This window comes from Vipera ursinii (genome assembly GCF_947247035.1).
Source record: "Vipera ursinii genome assembly, chromosome: 1".
In the NCBI taxonomy this organism is placed as follows: domain Eukaryota; kingdom Metazoa; phylum Chordata; class Lepidosauria; order Squamata; family Viperidae; genus Vipera; species Vipera ursinii.
Window position 1 is genome coordinate 119326568 of NC_139512.1, and position 21319 is coordinate 119347886.

A 21319-nucleotide genomic window follows, 5' to 3' on the forward strand; every position below is an offset into this window, starting at 1 on the left:
CCAAGTTTGAAGGCCCCTGGTCTAAGGCAACTTCATACTTGGATTCTAGTTTACTAGACAGTTTACTATCACACTATAAGTTGCAGCTTTGTCCATGATTTTAGGGGAAAATCCTGCAAGGAACCATGGTTGCAGCCCCCCAACGGATCTGGAAATCCTGGCAGTTATAGAATTAACATGTCTAGAGATCTCCAGGCTGGGGGAAGCTGATGGATAATTTGCAAACAGATGCCAAGTTATGAGATGAACACTTCTTAGACATACAGAAACTGCAACCATGTGGAATAGTTCCTTTTAAAATGTAGATAAAATAAATAAATAAAAATAAATGTAGATAAATAAATTCATCATACCTACAATCACACAGCTTGCTGCATCTGGTCTACAAAATCCTTCAAAATTCTCATGAAATTGGCCTATCACTCCATCAAATACAGAGGTGGGTAGTGTCTCTCTCACTCCTCCTCTCCTCTCCCCTCTTCTTTTACTTTTATAATTGACTAGGTTCAAAGCTTCAGGCTCATCTGAATGGCATTTTTCTTGCTTCCAGTTAAGCCCCCTTCCTACTTCAATTCTCTGGCAACTGCAGGAGTGAGTTTGGGAGAGGAAGAACCCTGTGTTGTACCTGCTCCTTGATTTCCTCCAGTCCCAGAGTGGCAATACTGCCCAAAGGCTTCTTCAGGGCAGGTTTGGGGCGCCGTAGGCCATGGGCCACCTTGTCGCAGATCACCTGGAGCGCAGCAAAAGACAGGAGAATGACAACAGCAGAGCTTTTATATTCTGAGATGGCTGTATTGCAGGAAATAACTGTAACCCATGATGGTTTTAATGTTTTTCAATGTTTTTTACGTTGTAAGTAAGCTTTCCAGAGTAGTTGGATATGAGAAGGGCAGATAAATAAAATAAAAAAATAAAATAAAATAATAAAATAATAAAATAAAAAAATAAAAAAAAATAAAATTAAAATAAAATAAAATAAAATAAAATAAAATAAAATAAAAATAAAATAAAATAAAATAAAATAATGAAATAAAATAAAATAAAATAAAATATTTTTTCTAGTTTTCCATTATCCATCACGCTCATCATGTGGACCAGTGGGGTTTCAGTCAAAGGCCCAAAGTTGCAAAGCAGAGGTACAGAACTCTGGAAGGCTGCAGGATGCATTCTGATAGGGCGTATGCCAGAAGATCAGAAATAAAAGAGATCTCTTTTTTTAAAATGTAAGACTCCGTGATTGATTTATTAACTGATTGATTGATTGTACAGTTGTCTAGGACACTGCAATCAGAACTGCCAGTTGGTAAAATTACTACCCATCACTTAGTAGTTTCTCCACTGTAATGGTACAATTTATGGGTCAATTTTGAAAGCCTTTGGGGTCCTTCATCAAAGGTTTCTGATTGCATTCTTCACTGCTTAGCTGGCAATCTGAGAACACGGATAGTAGGAAATATTGCCAGCAATCCTCTTTTGTTTGAATAGTGGAAAATGCCCCTCCTCTACTTTTTATTGAATATATTTTAAGGTTCACTGCTTTAATTATAAACTTCTTTGTGTTGCTTCAGTCTAAGAAGCAGTAGACAGACATATTAAGTCATAAATACAGTACATCATGTACATACATTTCAATGCATAAATAGTGTGTTCATCCACTATATTACACTATGATTTGTCTAACTATATTTTAACAAACTGCCTTTGTCTGGGTTTTCACATAACACAGAAGGTCAAATCTAAACAAATGATTTGGTCCTCTGGAAAGTATGTAGCCCTGAACCTGTGGTTCAGAACTCCTTCGAACATGACTGCTGACAATCAAAGTCCTTGTTTCCTGTTGCTTTGCCGCAAGAAATATACAAAAACTTTCACAAGTCCAGAAAAACAAAATCCTGACATTGTCCACATGCCCCCACTCCTCTGCTGCCCAAAACCCACACAGTGCAGATCATGATTATCAATACAATTGAACTTCAGCTTTGATCACCCCACCCCAGTTGGGGCTGTCCAGAATCAGAAACCCAGCTATACTGCAGGTTCTCCAGCCCCTTGCTCTACAGCAGGGGTAGGCAACCTCGGCTCTTTTATGACTCATGGACTTCAACTCCCAGAATTCCTCAGTCAGCTAGAGAGAGGTATTTATTTCACAGCTGAGGACAGCATAACTCTCAAAAAGGCGGGGACTCATCATTTAGTGACAGAATTGGATTTAATACAGGGCAGGAGAAGTTTGGCTCCCCCCCCCTTTTCCAGGGCAACCACTTTCTCCTTCCAGCCCAGCCTATTTTGTTTCTGAATGGGTTCTTACCTCACAGATGTAGTCCAAGATTTCCAAGATGGTTAAGACACTGGCCCCAATGAAGAGGCCCATCTGGCCTCCAATGTCCCCTAGTGACAAAGAAGAGGACAAGGATTGGCATCTTGAAAGTAACCAGCCAGGAGTCGAAAAATATTGAGAGCTGGGAAGGACTGGGTGATGGAGTCTGAAGGCTGGATGGCAAGCATGGCTCTGCTTTCCCTAGGATTATCATCTTCTCTTTGGGAGCACCCCCATGTTCTCTCTGTCCCCCTCTAGAAGGAGAAGAGGAAGGAGGGATAGGTGCTCATCCTGCTATAGGTACCACAATTCAGGTGGTGCCTTATGGAGAATTCGGGAAGCCTGATCTAGGTGTCTTTTTCTCTGTCACTGTGGAGACTTTCTCAAGGAAGAAATTCTCAGAAGACGTGCCACCAGTTACGGAGGCTAGATGGCCTCCCTGCAGTTCTTAGCTCAAGAAGAGAAAAGATCATTAAAGTGCCACAAGTTGCTGTAAGACCTGCGATGGTTCTGGTAGTAGTTCTCATCCTAAGCCATTTTGAGCCAAAACCAAGCTTGCTTGCCTGCCTTTTTTGTCTACTCACACCATCCTTGTCTCCTCAGCACTTGCTTTGCTTCCAGGATTGAAGCTCTCACCCTGTGGGAATGGTAGAGAAGAAGCTGTGTAGGCTCACTCACCCAGAAGCCCTGCCAGATTGTATGCCTTCTTCTGTTCAATTGCCTCATAATTCAGTGCCTCAAAGAAGATATCCAGCACCAAGAAGTTCTCCCTTAGGACGGTGGGAATAATGGAAGCAGGAGAGAGAAGATTTACAAGCAGAGCTTTTCCATATATCCCTCCATATAGGCCCTCCAAACCTTATCTACTGTAGTTTTGTGCCACCACTACAATCTAGGAAGTTTGTTCATTGACTTGACCTACTATCTAAATTCTTCAGGTGTTCCTCAGCAACGTGTTACTCACCGGATATAGGTCTCATTGCGGTTATATTTGCGAGCAAGGTACCGGGCCGAGCCTTTGTTGGGAATGCGTACCATGGAAATCTCCTTGCCATAGCGGGTCAAATTACATGGTGTGGGGCAGATACAGCGTTCCTGGGTATCTTCAATGGCTGTATCTAGGAGTGGAAAGGCATGCATGGACAGAATGGATCTGCATTAGAATAAAATACCACGTAGAAAAGGAAATTGCTATCTCTAAGGCTATGACACACAGACTAGATAATTGGCAGACTTCCCCATTTTTCAGGAATTTTGACTGCAGCATACAAAGATACCTTAGTCAAATCATCCTCAGTGGTTGCTTAGCAAATCTGGGGTAGCCAGTTTGTTAAGAGGGCACAGCATTCAAGAACTATTCCTGTGAGCTTTGTACTCTAGCTATCTTGTACTCTAGCTATCTGGCCATTCTGCCAAACAAGTATTTGATTTTAATATGCATGTGGGTCTCGTGAGACAGACATGGGTAGCAGAAGATTGTGTGTACTTATTTAAGTTGAGATGGGAGAGATAGTAGCTCTGGTCATAACTGCAGATGTATGGATGTTTTAATTTTGCAAACTGCCAAGTGTCACAATACTGCAGTACTGTAGTACTGTATATGCAGTTAACAAATAAATAACCACCCCCCCACTTTGTTCATACCCACAAGCATAGAACCTCCCACTCATTGCAGGGGGAGGGGGGAGGAAAAAAATTGCCTGATCTTGCCCTAGATCTCTTTCAAAATTGCTCCTGATCAACATTCTCACACGGCCCCATCTTAGGATTGTGGAATTCTCAGCCCTTGTAATTTCAGCTCAACTTATATCACACATGCACACTTTCATCAGGCTGGACACAATTTTCTTCCCCTCTATCAAGCTCAATAAAGCCAAGCTTGAAAGTTAGGATTTCGGCTACCATGAAAATTTTGTGAGGTCATCATACAAACAATTCCTGGTTCGTAGAGTGAAGTACAGATGGGTGAGGGCACTGCTCATTAAAGATGCTATATGTACCAAAAGGTACATGAGCTAAAGAAAAGAAAGAAATATATAGCCCAAAATTCACGGACACAGTGCATATCCATCCATTCGCACATTTTTCATTTGTAGAGCAACGTACTCGCCATCACTCAGTGTAATCACCTCCTCCTTCTCTCCCTAAGGAAAGTATGTCTTAGGAATCACCAAAACCTGGCAGGATGAAGCTAACAAGTGGATTACAAAGCTAGAAGGCTATGACTTATACAAAATTAATAGACCTGACAAAAGGGGAGGAGGCAATGTAGGTGAGGACGTACATACATCTGTAGCAATCCAAGAATTTCAGCCTAAGGGTTCAGCAAGAACATCTGGCTAAGAATACAAAGGAGAAGACTCTATTGTTGAGATTGCCGACTCAGACAAAAAAATCTGAACAAAGCCCTCCTGGACCAAATGACAGAACTTTTAGGAAGGAGACCTGTAATAATAATAATAACAACAACAGGAGATCTGTTATTTTTCAGATCTGATGGAAAATAAGCTGAACGAACGATTCAAAATCTCCCAAGTTCCTCAGTAGTTCTGCTAACTGCCTCATTTTTTTTAGGAAGTTGAAGCACAAACAAAAAGAACAGCTCTTCCAAATCAGGGACCTAAAGAATAGCAAGCAGCTGATTGAAGAACTAAAAATAGTGAGACCGTGGATGGAAGCGACCACAATGTTGGGCTTCAAGAATCACCCTTACCCTAAAAGCAAGTAATATCATACAAAAAATCACATATGTATAGTTGACTTTAAGACAGCTAACTTCAGGGAGTGCAGAGGTGTACTAAGTGGGGTCCCATGGACGAAAGACCTCAGGTCAAAGGAACATAGGTAAGTTGGGAACTTTAAAAAATAAAATACTAGAAACATAATCACACACCACGAAGCTGAGAAGAAAAAGTAGGGAGAGAACAGCTTAGGTAACCACATACAGGGGCCTTCTGACTAAGCTATTGAAAAGAATTTGTATAGGAAATAAAAACTGGATGAAATTACTTAGGAGGCATGCCATCAAGTAGCTAATACTTGCAGAAATTTTTAAGAAGTGCTTAAGGGTAAAAGAAATTCAAGCTTGCAAGGAAAACCACAAAAAGGGCTTTTTAGCTATGTCAAGGGACGCGGTGGCTCAGTGGGTTAGGACGCTGAGCTTGTCGATCAGAAGGTCGGCAGTTTGGTGGGTCGAATCCCGAGTGCCGCGTAACAGAGTGAGCGCCTGTTACTCGTCCCAGCTTCTGCCAACCTAGCAGTTCGAAAGCACATAAAAATGCAAGTAGAAAAATAGGGACCACTACGGTGGGAAGGTAACAGTGTTCCGTGCGCCTTTGGCGCCTAATCATGCCGGCCACATGACCACGGAGACATCCTCGGACAAGCGCTGGCTCTTCGGCTTTGAAATGGAGATGAGCACCGGCCCCTAGAGTCGGAAACGACTAGCACGCATGTGCAGGGGAACCTTTACCTTTAGCTATGTCAACCATAAGAGGAAGAAAAAGGAAGGGATGGGCACAGGCTGCCAGGAGAGGACGGTGGGATGGTTACAGGTGAAGAGGCCCTTAGTTCTTTCTCTGCCTCAGTCTCCTTCCTCCCTAGAGGGGAAGAATGGAGAAAAGCCACAAGATGGTTAGGGACTGTCTGGCTACTATGGACGAGTTTTATCTCCCAGCATCAGATCAATTATATCCAAGAAGCTTAAAGGAGCATGCAGGTGTTAGTTTGGAACCTCTTTCTGTGATCTTTGAGAAATCATGGAGGATGGGCAATTGAGAGGATTGAAGTAGGATAAATGTTGTTCTGTCTTCACAAAAGGGGGAAAAAGAGGACCTTGGTAACTACAGACTAATCAGCTTGACAATGATACCAGGCAAAACTCTAGAACAGATTATTAAGTAGTCTTGTTTGTCAGCATTTAGAAAACAATGCAGCACATGGCAGAAGCCAGCATGGGTTTATCAAGAACAAGTCACCCCAAATTAATCTGATCTCCATTTTTGGTAGAGTGGCCTATATACATTAATGACTGCCATTAAAGATGGGAGAAAGCGATGAGTGGCATGCCGTAAAACTGTCCTAGACCTGCGATATCTACATTTTTATCAATGACTTGGAGGAAAGAGTTGAGGGAATCCGGGAGTTCGTAGATGACACAAAGCCCAAAGAGGTGTCTGATACTATAGATCAGGGGTGTCAAATTCGCAACGTCACGTGACGTGTCGTGACGTATCACAACTTTTTTTGCCATTGCCGCCAATGGGGTGGATGCGGTTTTTCTATGATGGATCTGGCCTGCGGGCCGGCAGTTTGACACCCCTGCTTTAGATGAAAGAGAAGATAAAATAAGATCTTAAATAGGCTTGAGTATTAGAGATGAAATAAATAGGATGGAATTTAACAAGAAGAAATACAGTGTTCCTGTGTAGCAGGTTCTGCATCTCAGGCTGAAAAATGTAAGGCATGATTTCCGTAAGATAGGACAAGAAACGTTACAAGGACAAAGTTCAGGTGGATATCAGGAGAAAAAATCCTAATAGTGGAACTGTTCAAAAATGGCACAGACTTTCTTGGAAGGAGTTGCACTCATCTTTGTTGGAGTTGTTTAGAGATGGATAGCCATCTATTGGATTCCTGCCGTGGGCTGGGGTTTGGACAATGCCCAGTCCTTATATTTTATCTACTACAGGATATGGTCCTCCTTTTTCTCCCATACGCACCAAATCACCAAATATCTCCTTCTCTCCCCGTTCTTCCTTTCTCTTGCTATGTACATGCCTTCAGAGAAGGAACAGGGCTTTAGTTGGCCAATCAAGAGTTTCTGTGGGCTGGAACCTGCCTTAAGAACCAATCAGCTGCTTCCCCCCCCCACACACACCCAAAAACGCAACTAAAACTCTACTTAATTATGACTGGTTGCCCAGATCCTCTTTATTGGTCCCTTCATGGTTTGTCAGATACCTTCGAAAGTACCTACCTAGTGTGTGATCAGCACATTCAATGTAGACATTGGGTGAACAGATGGTCTCATTTCCTGAAAGAGAAGAACCTGGGCAGTAGTTAACTAGAGATGTTTGCTTTACCCAGATTTGAGCTCCTGCTACTCCTAGGTTGGGACAGAGAGAATGTGCCTAATAATTTTGCTGTGTGGAAGTTTATTCTGCTTCCTTGGTACAAATGCATCCATTGGCTAGAAGCCAGTGTAACATAGTTTTCTCTTCTGTACATGTTGGGCTTACCATCACCACCAAGTAGTCAGCATAACAAATGATGGATGTTGTAGTTCAACACATATGCAGGACACCAAGTGGGGAAAAGTCAGCCTCATGTCATAGTTAAACAATTCTCTGGGCTAAATAATATTATTTAGGGCAGTAACCTGGGTGATAGTTGAATATATGGAGTCCAAAGACCAGTGAGATTTGTGCATATGTCAGTAGCATTGCCCTCTCTGTACTTAGAAATATGGGTCAAGGAGACAGAATATATGTTTCCAGAGGCCATCCAAGGTATTCCAGCATTTGGTGGGGTGGATTGCACTGCAGCAGTGGTGGGATTCAGCCGGTTTGCATCACTTTGGCAGAACTGGTAGCTAATTTTTTGTTGCCCGCACCCAGAATGGGCTTCTGGAAGCGGCATCCACACACAGAACCGGTTGTTCACATATTTGAATCCCACCACTGCACTGCAGTCTATGCTGACAATGACAGATCCTATAAATAATAAGGGAGTGAAGGTGGCATTAGAGCTTTTGAAAAATGGCATAAGTAGAATTGTTGGCAGGTCTACATATCCCAGGGTGTGAGATAGTTCAGTTTCCCACTTAGAATGCCCAAATTCTAGACCGTAATCGTTATGGAGAAACCCCCCACACACACACATCTGTTCCATTAGGTTGGACTCAGGGCAAAACTCTAAGTTGAAGTTAGTTGGTCCATAATGGCTACAACTTTGGAAAGGGGAAGTGGGGGCGGGCTGGATCAAGTATTATTTTTTCCCCTGCCATACAGGATATGGAGTATAGTATGAGGAAAGGGAGAATTCAAAGCAGTCTCCCCCAGTCTTGTCCCTATCAAAAAGATGTCTCTTGGGATAACGGGGTGTGTGATTCAACATAATCAGAGAATACCTAGTGGAACAAGACTGGTATACAAATGCTCCATATTTGTGTGGATTCGTGTACCTTTAATGTTGGTATGACAATCAAATATTTATCAGATGAAAGACTTCTGAAGCTGGAAACAAATGGAGGGAAAAGTTTCGCCAAGCTTTGTGTCAGATTGTGACATTCAAATCACTGGAACAGATGTGAGGAGCAGATGTGAGCAAAGCCAAGGTTCGCCCCACAGGCTCATGGCAAATCAGTTTCTGGAGCAGATTCTCCAGGCAACCAAGAGGTCTGGAGCCACCTGTGAGGCAGGTCGAGAAGGCTTCCCTTACCTGGCATATGCACCATGCGACACTGGCAGTTTTGCACCACTGCCTCTTTCTCGCACTGCAGCCTGCAAGCAGCAATGCTGTAGCTCTCGTAGCCAGGCAGGATCTGTTCCTCCTTCAGGCTGGCCTGGCAGCTCCCCCAAGGCTGGGGCAGGTATGTCAGCTGCAGGAGAAGGGGAGCAAGCTAAACACCAAGAAAAAGCAGTGCTCGTCCAGTGACGTTGTTACGCAAAAAGCCTCTCCTTATACATGCATGTATGCAATCCAACATTCTACCCGACTTTTCCATCATTAAAAACAATCCCCAAACAGTATGCAACTGATTAAAAATACACAACTAGCAATGTGCTTAAGAAATTTTTTAAAAAGTCTACCGAACAATTTAAAAAAACTTTAAAAGGTGGGCAATGCTAGGCTGGAAAAGCATCATAGCACCATAGCACTGAGGCTAGTACTGGAAGGAGTGGCACATTCATGAACGAACAGGAAAGGAATTCCAGAACTGGATAATTGTACCAAAAATGCTGTCTGGTGGGCCACAACTCTAGGAATATATTTTCTTGCTGAAATCCTTTTTTGAGGCCAGACTTCTACTTCTACAGTAGCCAGCAACCTCTGTTGTAAATAATGTTTTCCCATTTTTCTCCATGCTAAACCTGAAGTACTAACCATGAATTTTATTCTTAAGGCTAGAAGGTTTTACAGTTGCCTCTGATTTTATGGGATTCTTTAACATCTCATGTCGGTGTATTTGCTTTTCTAAATTATTACACACAGAGACAGTTAAGAATCTGCACTTAGGAAATCTCTACTTTAAAACCCATCCCTTAGTATTACAGCCTCCACATCCTACAGGATTAGGCTGTGAGTAACACTGAGCATAAGAGACATAGGCAGCATCTTCTAATATTAATTAGACATTAGATTGAAATCCATCTTTCCTCCAGGAGGTTAAGGCAGAGTACTTTGTCTCCAGTTTTATTCTCCCAACAGCAAGGTTGGATTTAGAGATGGTGACTGGTCCAAATTCCCTCAAAGAGCTCCTGGGGATGAGAACTAAAATGGCAGAGAACCAGAACGTAGCTAACTTCAAGATCAGAATCTAAGGAGGAAATGATGTGATAAGGAGTGAGCAATCAAGCTGATTCCAACAGAGTTTGACAGGATGCAAGGAAATGAAACTTCAGCGCACAAATTTTGATTTCTCTTTTGCTCTGAATATTTTTTTTTATGCCAATATTTTCTTTTAACATTTTCTTAAGGAAAGATGAACCAATTCACTGATATGTTTGAATATTTTTAAACTGACCTCTGCCTTACGCTGAAATTCAAAGAAAGCCAGGTGGCATTAATGACATTTGATCTGAAAATGTGTGGCAATGGGGTGGAGCAGGAGCAGAGATATTAAATTGTCCCTATTTGGTGCAATTAAGATAATAATGCTTAATATTGTACAAGGATATTTCTTGGAATGACTTTTGAGTCATATGATTTTAAGACTCCACAGTTTTCTCTAATTATAGGAACTGTATTTATCTTCTCACGTTTTTCCTTGGACTCAAATAATGACAAGAGTTATTTTGTGATAAGCTCCAGAATCTTAAATAATATTGCCCCCTTTTTCTTTCGTAGAACATATTTACGCTACAAAATTACATTTCTTTTTTGTTTTTTTAATTCTCATGGTTTCTTCTTGGGAATTGTAGTTTTGTGAAATGTTGGGCTTATTTTTAGAAGTTTTTATCCCATAGAATTACAAGTGCCACAGTTCCCTGGAAAAAATGGAATATCCATTAAACCAATTTAAATAACGCAGAAATATTGGCCCATTGTAGAAGAGGCTAGACAAGGAAAACAAAAATGGCCACCTTAAAAAATTGGAAAGGTATTTTGGTCTTCTTTCAAATTGCATTAGAGATGGAAAACTGCAAAATGTACTGAATAACTTGAAAATATGTTCTGCTGCTGTCTTTTTTGGCTGTCGGCTAATACAGTTATTACTTTATTTAACTCCTTTTCAAGCAAGAGCCTGATTAAAATATCCAGGCTTGACTCACAGGATGATCTCCTCAGGAGAATTCACTGTACCGGCAGTAGTTTACATTTGGCACCTACTTCTGGGTGTGGACTGGAACTGACTGGGAGAGACGTCTCTGTTCAGTGAAACTCTGACTATGCTTTTTATTGACAACTACTAGATGACCCGTGCATTATCGGATCATCATTTCAGAGATATTTCCTTTCCTAAACAGAAACCGAATGACCACAGCTGGGCAAAAGAGCAGTGGAAGCAGGAGTGACTTCTAACTTCCTGCCAGTTTCCACGTTGAGTTTCCTTGTGTGAAGCTGGGAGAGAGCTTCCCTTCTTCCCTTCTTCCCTCCCTTTCATTCTGCCATTTCCTCCCTCCCTCTAGCAAATGGCTGCTCGCAATAAGAGTTTTAGTAGTATACAGAGCCTTCCTCTCCTCCAGCCAGTCTTACTAATCAATGAAGTCCTTGGATTTCTGTTGTGATGATATTCGGTTAGCCTTTTGTAAGGCCTTAAAAACCTGGCTATGTTCCCATGTCTGGGGTGCTGAATGTTAGTAATGACCTACAAAGCCCTACATGGCATGGGTCCGGAATACCTTGGGGAGCACCTGGGCCGGCGTCAACTTCCCTCCGCCCAGTACGCTCCCACAGAGAGGGCCTCCTCAGGGTGCCACCGGTCAAAGAATGCCGACTGGTGGCCCCCAGGGGGAGGGCGTTCTCTGTGGGCGCACCGGATTTATGGAACCATCTTCCGGTCGAGCTCCAGATGGCGCCTGATCTCCGCTCCTTCTGGCGCGATCTTAAAACCTACCTCTTTGAACAAGCTGGCCTGGCCTGATGGGATGGGGTTGGGTTTTATAAATTGATCTTAACCTTTTAATCTGTATTAATTTATTACGGGCATTGCTGTTTAATTACTTTTTAATTTTTGTACCTTGTTTTTTTATTATGTATTGCCCTGTTCACCGCCCTGAGTCCTTCGGGAGAAGGGCGGTATACAAAATAAATAAATAAATAAATAAATAAATAAATAAATAAATAAATAAATAAATAAATGAATGAATGAATGAATGAATGAATGAATGAATGAATGAATGTGTTAAGGGCCCCATTTCCTAGCTGTATTACTAACTGATCAAGTATCTCGGTGGCTATGCACAGTTATTTTGGATGTTTTTGGTGTTTTGATTATTTTAAAATGTTTTTATTATTTTTAATTGTAATATTTGTTAAATTGTAAGCCACCCAGAGTTATTGACTGAGAAAATTGAACAAATGAACCAACAAATCCTTTGAGAATGTTTTCAAAAGAAAGTTAATAGTCCAACCAGGTTTGATTTTTACAGTTCATAGCTGACTCAAGGGATGAACATCATTTGAGAAACATGATGCGACATTACAGATTTCTCCTGTTTTATATCTTCCAGATGTGCAGCACTACAATTTCCAAATCTCCCAGACAGTTTGAAATTGAAACAAACATACTGAGAAAAGGACCAAATTATAGAAAACTATTTTTTTCTCTTTCTTTCTTTCTTTCTTTCTTTCTTTCTTTCTTTCTTTCTTTCTTTCTTTCTTTCTTTCTTTCTTTCTTTCTTTCTTTCTTTTTCTTTCTTCTTTCTTTCTTTCTTTCTTTCTTTCTTTCTCTTTCTTTCTTTCTTTCTTTCTTTCTTCTTTCTTTCTTTCTTCTTTCTTTCTTTCTTTTTCTTTTTTTCTTTCTTTCTTCTTTCTTTCTTTCTTTCTTCTCCTTCCTTCCTTCCTTCCTTCCTTCCTTCCTTCCTTCCTTCCTTCCTTCCTTCCTTCCCTCCCTCCCTCCATCCATCCTTTGAATTAGTTGGCTTCTAATCTCACCTTGGCAATTCAAAAAATCACAGTATATACAGTACATTAACAAGAACCTCAAATAAGAATTTGACCCAATGCCGGGGAACACATCCAAATATTTGAGGCTTTGCAAAAAGCCATCAGAGCCAGGGCCAATATAATGGGGGAAATGAAGTTGAGAATGGTGTCCAGGTGCTGAAACAAGGAAAGTTTTCTGGGCCTCTGTTCACTCTTATCAACTTTTATGTGCTATCATGACCCCTCCTACTTACTCGCACCATTATCAATTTCTCCCAAATAATGCCAATTCACTCTTTGCCAAGCTAGAGCAACTTCTACTTTCTGGCTCTCACCCGCTGCTCCTGGCAGGAAACGAAAGTCTGGAAACCAGGGGAGACTCCAAATCCCAACTGATGAATGTAGGGTGGCTCATCCTGGCTGTGGATCTGTACCCGGATTCCAGCTTCAAATGATGTCTCATCTGGAATGAGAAGTGGTGGTGCCATGGTTAGGATTTCTTTTGGGAGGGCTAGACCTCAGTGGAATGTGTTCATTCATCTGACGACCATGATAACGTATTCATGCTACTCACTTCTCATTTCTCTATTTTTCCCGTCTTATGACTGTGTTTGTTTCCTGCCTTGTCAAGGGGATTCATTAGTTACTAAATAATAAAAGCCGTCAAATATATAGATAGATTTATTAATGGCTATATATTACAACTTTTAAAAAGGTCACAGATAAGCTGCCAGGATCTCTAGAATTGCTACATTAATTTTTCATGAGTTTGACTTGGTGGCATATTCACCATAATTAATTTTTGTATTATTTCAAAACCAAACCAATGTTGGAAAGGAGTTGCCAGTTCTTCTTTCTGAGCCTCCCTCTACCCTCCCAGTCACATGACCCATACTGCATTTATTACTAAGGGATTAGAAAGAATTCTAAAAGCTGTCATATGCATGCTTTCCCTGCTTGGTTTAAAACACAAAATATGTAGTGATAACCAAACTATTTGGATATCTGTTTGATATTCAGGTACTGAATAGGGTATGCAGCAGCTTTCCAAACTCTGGGAACTTGGCTCTTCAACTCCCAACACATCTGGAGGAGAACAGAAATCTGGTATAGATTTTTTTTACTATTACAACTAACACATTTTTGACTCTTAGTTAGTTTCACCCTTAGACAGATAGTCATTTAATCAATATTTTTGGGCCACTGAACAGAGCTGAGTATTTACTGGCTGGTGCCCTTCCTTGTCCCTAAGCGGAGTTTGCAGATGTTTTCTCTGATAGAGAAATATCTGCCGCTGCCTAGGATCGAACTCTCAACCTTCTGAGTGAGAGGTGAGTATCTTCACTTCTGGGCCAGTGTGCTGCTTAATATCTGTCATGGATAAAAGGAGTAAAACAGAAAGTCAGGATAGAGATAGCCCTCTGGACTAATACTAATAATGTAAGGACTCCAGAATCATGTCTCTTCCTAATATCATGCAAGCTCTTACTGGTTTCTCTCCAGATGGGCAAGTATTCCTCCTGTTGGATGTCCAACATGATCTCCAGCCCATTCCCCATCCCACTCTGGCGAGTCATCCGTGCTTTGTTTCGGTCACCATTGAATGTGTAGCATTTTCCATAGCGGGTATAGACCTGTGGAGAAAGGACAGATCAAAGGGATCCAGTATTCTGAGGATGTCAACAATATTGCAGATATCAGTACGGTTACAAGGAGTGGGAAGATTTCCCTTCATCTGTGGCTATTCCAATCCAACATATAAGGAACGGCTGCTGGAATTGGGTATGTCTAGTTTAACGAAGAGAAGAGTGAGGCGTGACATGATAGCAGTGTTCCAATATCTCAGGGGCTACCACAAAGAAGAGGGAGCCAAGCTATTCTCCAAAGCACCTGAAAGCAGGACAAGAAGCAACGGATGGAAACTAGTCAAGGAGAGAAGCAACCTAGAACTAAGGAGAAATTTCCTGACAGTTAGAACAATTAACCAGTGGAACAACCTGCCTCCAGAAGTGGTGAATGCTCCAACACTGGAAGTTTTTAAGAAGAGACTGGCCAGCCACTTGTCTGAAATGATATAGGGTTTCCTGCCTGAGCAGGGGGTTAGACTAGATGACCTCCAAGGTCCCTTCCAAATTTTTTATTATTATTATTATTATTATTATTATTATTATTATTATTATTATTATTATTATTATTATTATTATTATTATTATTCCTTTCTTCACTCTGTTTACATTTTTCTTTCCTCAGGAAAGAAAAAAAACTGTGGTACTCCAAATATTGCTGGATTCTAATTCCCATCAGCTTCAGCTAATATGCTGGAGGTTATAATCAAGAAATATTTCTTTTACTTTTCCTTCCTTTGCTTAATGTGTGTGTATGTGTGAGAGAGAGAGTGACAGAGAGGGGGGAGGGGGGGAGGGAGGGAACCAGTCCTGTCTGATAAAGTTTTATTTCTTGGCTACTTTCATCACATCAGGGGACAATTCACTGTTCACTCCAGCATAAAAGAGAGATGGATATAAAACAATCCAGAGAGGAATGAAATTATATAGCCACACAAGAAACAAAGAATACTACCATCTTTACAAAGTCAGAGGGCACATTCATTGTGCACTTCTCAAAGGCGCTACCTAGTTACTGAGAAGCAAATATACAACTAGAAAGGATTTTGATGTGAACCAGTGGCTTTTGTAATTTTATTATATACAATGTAGCAACTATCTGATTTTTCTGAGACGGGGTGGAGAAGGGGAGAGAAATGGTGCTTGAAATCAAAGACCATAGCAACCTCTAGTATTCAATGGCAAGTCTGAAAGGGGTACTAATCAGAGGGGAACCAACATGAAATCCAACATCAGATATCCTTCAAGGAGTGATGTTAGCTACTTTTGTATCTTGGGCTCTCAAGACGTTCATCTGCTTTCTGAAACAAACTGGAGTCACCTACATGTAAGTTGAGAGACTATAGAAATTTAATACTGTAAATATTTTTTTTTAAATCCCATCTTTTGATGCTTATCAGATGCTATCAGGATATTAATACTAATCACTTTAAATCAATTCCCTTTTTCCTTGGTCACTGTCAGTCTGATAGTCCAGATTTCTGAACTATGGGATCTATCAGAAATATTTTAGGATTTTTTCCCCTGTAGAATCAAGATACACACAATCCTTTGATCATCCCAGTAGGTGAAGCCATAGTAGTTCTTGTCAAAACCAATGGGTGGCTTATTAACAGAGATAATAGGTATAATAGAAGTGCTGTTCAGAGACTAGGGAGAAAAGAATATCGATTGCCAAGAAAACAGAACTGAAATAGAAGCTAAGTTTATATTTCATATTTTTCCCCAGGTCGTAGTGCTAAGCCATGTCCTAAAATTCATAGCATCTTAGTCCTCAGGACGGGTGTGTGTGTATGTCATAATTTCAGAATGAAAAATAAGCCTATGATGAAAGAATAGATTATTTGCATTCTGCTAAAACAAGTAAAGGTTAACTGGCCATCTCTTTATAAGGTAGGCAGGCAGAGATCTCAGGGGACTTAGAAAGAGAGGCTAATAAAAAATTCAAATAATGGGACACAAAATAAAAAAGAGAAAGTAAGAGCAGATAACCTGTACACATGCAATAAAAGGCGGACATTGGTAGCCCTTGCTCTGTAAATAAGTTCAGAGAAGTTCATGGGTGTGATTCTGAAAAGAAAAAAAACATACCTCCCATGCTATCTGTTCATAGAGTGTTGCTGATAAATGAAATTTTAACTGTTTATAATCAGCGGGTCTAGTGGATAAATAAGAAATAGAATATTCATCCCATCATCTCATAACTGCAACATTATGCTAAAAGAGGAAATTTTAAGAAAGGAGAGAACCTCATTTTAAGAATGATCATTTTGGTTTGATGGCCACAAGGCTCTGAATTATATTTATTCCCAAAATAAACATCATGATGCTGCTGATCAAATAAATGGGGTGGTTTTTTTTGCAAATAGCCCTCCAATTTTTTTGTACTCCCAGTCCAACCTTCACATTTCTCCCTCCTGTCCTGTTCCATGAGAATGCCCACCTTTCCTTGCTATAAACATCCATCCACATGAGCCTCATTCACAAAATTCATGAATGGCAACACAATACATTCAGTGGGCACTTGGCCTAGCATCAGAGAGACAGCAACAAGATCCTTGGATTGATCTACCCATTGGCACGGCTTCTGTATGTCCATTTACACACAAAGCTTCCTTGTGATTGAGCCATTGCCTGCCAATTTATTGAGAATCCCAATCCCATGGATATGTGAATTGGCTTGTCCAAGATAAATATCCTATTGCCAGTAGCAAATGAACAGTTTTTTTCCTAATAATGATATAAATTGTTCTGCTATTTTTTCACTCCTCCTATCAGTAATATTTCATAAGTTCCTACTTGGGTTCTTTTACAAGAGGGAATTTGGTGCATTTTTGGATCATAGTACCCATCAAACAAATGGAGTGCACAAGAATGTGGCCAAATCTTCTCAAGGCTCCAGGTTGTCTGTTCCTGGATAGATAGTGCTTTTCCAGTATCTTCTCTGCTGGATGCTTTAATATACAGACCTCCCTCCCACTAAGGAATAATAATAATAATAATAATAATAATAATAATAATAATAATAATAATGATGATGATGATGATGATGATGATGATGATGATGATAGGACGTGGCAGTGCCTGGAGACAGCAGAATAGACGAGTTGCATCTGGTGGTGATGCTGTCTAACCCACTTTTTCTATCTTATCAAGTAGTAGGTTGTGACCTACTTTATCAAATGCCTTACTGAAGTCCAAGTCCACTAATTTTGTCACCTGGGCAAAGAATGCAAAAAGATTTAATAAGAAAAAATCTTCTTAAAAATCTCCAGTGATGGAGCACCCATGATTTCTGATTAATTGTTAATTGTCCTCACTGTAAGGTTGCTTTGTCTCTTTGATCAGTTTCCAGCCATTGTTTCTTGTCCTGCCCTCTGGTGCTTTGGTGAATAAGTGACCCCCTCTTATTTGTGGCAGCCTCTCAAATACTGGAATACTGCTATCATGTCTCCCCTATTTCTTCTTTTCTTTAGACTAGCCAAACCCAAGTCCTGCAGCCGTTCTTTATATGTTTTAGTTCCCAGGCCTTTGCTCTTCTCTGATTTTTTCCCCCAAACTCTAAACATCTTTTTTGTGATACAGTGACCAAAATTGGCTGCACTATTCCAGGTGTGGTCTTATTAGGGTTTTATAAAGCGGTACTAATACTTCATATGATCTTGATTCTATGCCTCTGTTTATACAGTCCAGGATTGTATTAGCTTTTTTGGCTGCTGCTATACACTGCTGGCTTAGAGTCAAGTGATCATCCACTTTGTTTGCCTCTAGATGTTTTCTGATTCATTGCTTGATTATCCCAGGTATTGAGGTCAGGCTGATAGATCTGTAATTTCCTGGATTTCATTTTTCCCCCTTTTTTGAAGATGGGAACTATATCAGCTCTTTTCCAGTCCTCTGGTAGTTCCCCAGTACTCCAGGATCTTTGAAAGATATAGTTCAGTGGTTCTGAGATCACATCTGCCAGTTGCTACCTTGGGGTGTAATCCATCTGGTCCTGGTGATTTGAACTCATCTAGGGTAGACAGGTGCTCACTTACCATTTTCTTGCCTATTTTAACTTGTGTTTCTAATCTGTTTTTTACAATACTGTTTTTGATAAGTTGGACTGTTTTTTCCCTTTGTGTAAAGATGGATGCAAGAAACAAGTTAAGTAGTTCTATTTTCTCCCTGTTGCTTGTCACCTTCTTGCCACTTTCTCCTACTAATGGACCAATCATTTCCTTAACTTTTTTGTTGTTTTTTATGTTGAAAGAAGCCTTTTTTGTTATTTTTGAATTTTGTTGCAAGTCTTAGTTCATTTTGAGCCTTAGCTTTCCTCACTTCACCTTTGCAGGCTCAGGCTATTTGCTGATATTCTGCTTTAGTTATGTGCCATGCTGGTTTGTTTTAAGAGCTGTAATTTTTCTTCTTTGTGGTTATTGTGCTAGACTGGGCTTTTATAACCTCACTTTTCAAAATTTCCCAAGCTTCTTGAGTTGTTTTCCCTTTGAAGATTCTCATCCATGGAATCCGTCCCAAGCTCTCTCTAAGTTTATTGACTCTAGTTTGACTATGTTCTATTACTTGTGCTTACATAATGTTGAATTCCAATATTCCATGATCACTCCTCCCCCACCACAAGGTTCCTGTAGTTTCAATACTCTCTATCATTTCATCTGCAGCAGGTTTTCTAATATTCAAAAGATTCTGAGTCATGTTCTAAGCAACTCTCCATCCAGGGTCCTACTTACCTCAAATCAACTACAATATCACGCAGGGGTAAGGACTAAGTGGCTCAGTACAAGAAACACCCTCCTTGCAAAAGCTTCAAGTTATTCCTAGTAACATGGTTCTTCCACAGCTCAACTGCAGAGACTTGAAGCCAATTGTCAATAATGATCAATGAGAACCACAATGACTTGGATCACAAGTTAAGTATTGTATTGGACAATGGAAGGAATGAAAATGAAAATCAGGTATGTTGTTGTTAGCTGTGAAGTTGTGTCCGACCCAGGTATACAAATGATCAAAACTCTGCTATCATCTTCTAGAAATTAATCTGTCCCTTTATCTTTCTTCTTTTAGGGCATTCTTGCTATTTCTAGATTCATTACAATCAGATAACTTTCCATCCCAGTGTGACACCTAACAAAGATAAAAATCACCATACTGGCTTTTACATGGTGACTGAGCAAAGTAAATCCATACTTTCATTTGTTCCCCTTTCTTATGGCATATATCCATTTCAGTCAGGGTTCAGCTTAATGGATGATCTATGCTAGAAATGGATGCGGAGAATGCAATCCTCCAGGACCTTTTAGACTTCTTAGAAACTTTCAATATCATTGACAATGGTATCCTTCTGAGACAGTTTATGATGGCTAGGAGTTGGGGTGTTCTTTTACAGCACTGTGAATTAGACCAATGAAGCTCCTACAAGACAGGAATTATACTATTTAAACTAGATTAACTCCCTTTTTACGACCTTGTAATCCCTTAACTGTTTAAACTAGTTTAAATACTACTTAAAGGGAAAGGGAAAGGTTCCCCCGCACAAGCGTGCTAGTCGTTTCCAACTCTAGGGGCCGGTGCTCATCTCCATTTCAAAGCCAAAAAGCCAGCGCTTCTCCGAGGACGTCTCCGTGGTCATGTGGCCGGCATGACTAGACGCCAAAGGCGCACGGAACGCTGTTACCTTCCCACCGTAGTGGTCCCTATTTTTCTACTTGCATTTTTATGTGCTTTCAAACTGTTAGGTTGGCAGAAGCTGGGACGAGTAACAGGCGCTCACTCTTTTACGACCTTGTAATCCCTTAACTGTTTAAACTAGTTTAAATACTACTTAAAGGTAAAGGGAAAGGTTCCCCCACACAAGCATGCTAGTCGTTTCCAACTCTAGGGGCCGGTGCTCATCTCCATTTCAAAGCCGAAAAGCCAGTGCTTCTCCGAGGACATCTCCGTGGTCATGTGGCCGGCATGACTAGACGCCAAAGGCGCACGGAACGCTGTTACCTTCCCACCGTAGTGGTCCCTATTTTTCTACTTGCATTTTTACGTGCTTTCAAACTGTTAGGTTGGCAGAAGCTGGGACAAGTAACAGGCGCTCACTCTGTTATGCGGCACTCGGGATTCGACTGGCCAAACTGCCGACCTTCTGATCGACAAGCTCAGCGTCCTAACCCACTGAGCCACTTACAGAGTGCTAATATTGGTATCAGTTAATAAATAGGATGCCAGATCCAGCTTCTGTGTAGTAGACCCATATAAAGTGTTCTGCAGTAGTCAGTCCATGAAGCAGGTAAACACTGTCAAAGCCATCATGTTTCAGAAAGGCCTGCAACTGGGATACCAGTTAAATTTGAGCTCAGACCCCTCTATCCACACTCTCCACCTGCCTATCCAGCACTAGCCATTTTTAGGATGGCCCTAGATTACTGACCTTCTTCAAGGGAACATATCCCGGAATTATTGCTGCAAGAAGTAAGATACCAAATGGTTACTGCACAAACAGCACCTTCTTCTTGCAGGGTTTCAAAGTTTGCTTGTTTCCTTCCTCTCCAGATAACAAAAGCCTCCAGACATCAGGTTTTCTTCTGCTTTCTCAAGTTTCCCAAATAGATTCAGGTAGATGTTGGATAACAGAGGTTAATGCAAGTACAACATTCAGTGGACCATTGCCACTGATGTTAAAAAGGTTATATTCTAGTCCTCATTAGGTATCTGTGTCAATGACTACTGGTGCAAGTTCCTGTAAAGCAATCCATGTAGCTTCATCACACAGAAGAGGAGGATTGTGGTCAGGGCCATAAAGCCATCTAAATTGGACACAAGGCGGGATCCATTTGGGCAACAAGATAAGGGCATCTTCACAACTGTTCAGCAGATACCAACAGGCAATGCAGAACCTTAAAGTAAAGCTAAAGTATCCTTCATCTTCTCCAGGGCTGTACCTGAAATAAACCACAGTTCTCGTCTGAAGTAGTGTGTTGCTGTCTGTAGACGGCTCATGATTCATTCCACCACGAAGTATTAGTTGTGCCAGATGCCTCCAGCCATTCTCTGATTAACAAGGGGAGGGAGAGAT

The 21319-nt window shown here is 40.8% G+C and overlaps 1 protein-coding gene across 6 annotated transcripts in view; it reads right to left on the reverse strand.

The window, feature by feature from the left end:
- ASIC4 (acid sensing ion channel subunit family member 4) overlaps positions 1 to 21319 on the reverse strand; it is a 104672-nt gene that overhangs the window by 16625 nt on the left and 66728 nt on the right. For 2 of the 6 annotated variants that reach the window (XM_083348566.1, XM_083348564.1), the window contains 8 exons: positions 14118 to 14262; positions 12964 to 13091; positions 8759 to 8918; positions 7296 to 7352; positions 3282 to 3435; positions 2996 to 3087; positions 2309 to 2388; positions 626 to 730 (listed from right to left, as the gene is read on the reverse strand). In XM_083348566.1, the coding sequence (XP_083204692.1) occupies positions 626 to 730; positions 2309 to 2388; positions 2996 to 3087; positions 3282 to 3435; positions 7296 to 7352; positions 8759 to 8918; positions 12964 to 13091; positions 14118 to 14262 (921 nt within the window). Of the gene's footprint in view, positions 1 to 353; positions 731 to 2308; positions 2389 to 2995; positions 3088 to 3281; positions 3436 to 7295; positions 7353 to 8758; positions 8940 to 12963; positions 13092 to 14117; positions 14263 to 21319 lie in introns of all 6 variants that reach the window. The other 4 variants (XM_083348565.1, XM_083348563.1, XR_014490728.1 and 1 more) reach the window with 3 other exon arrangements.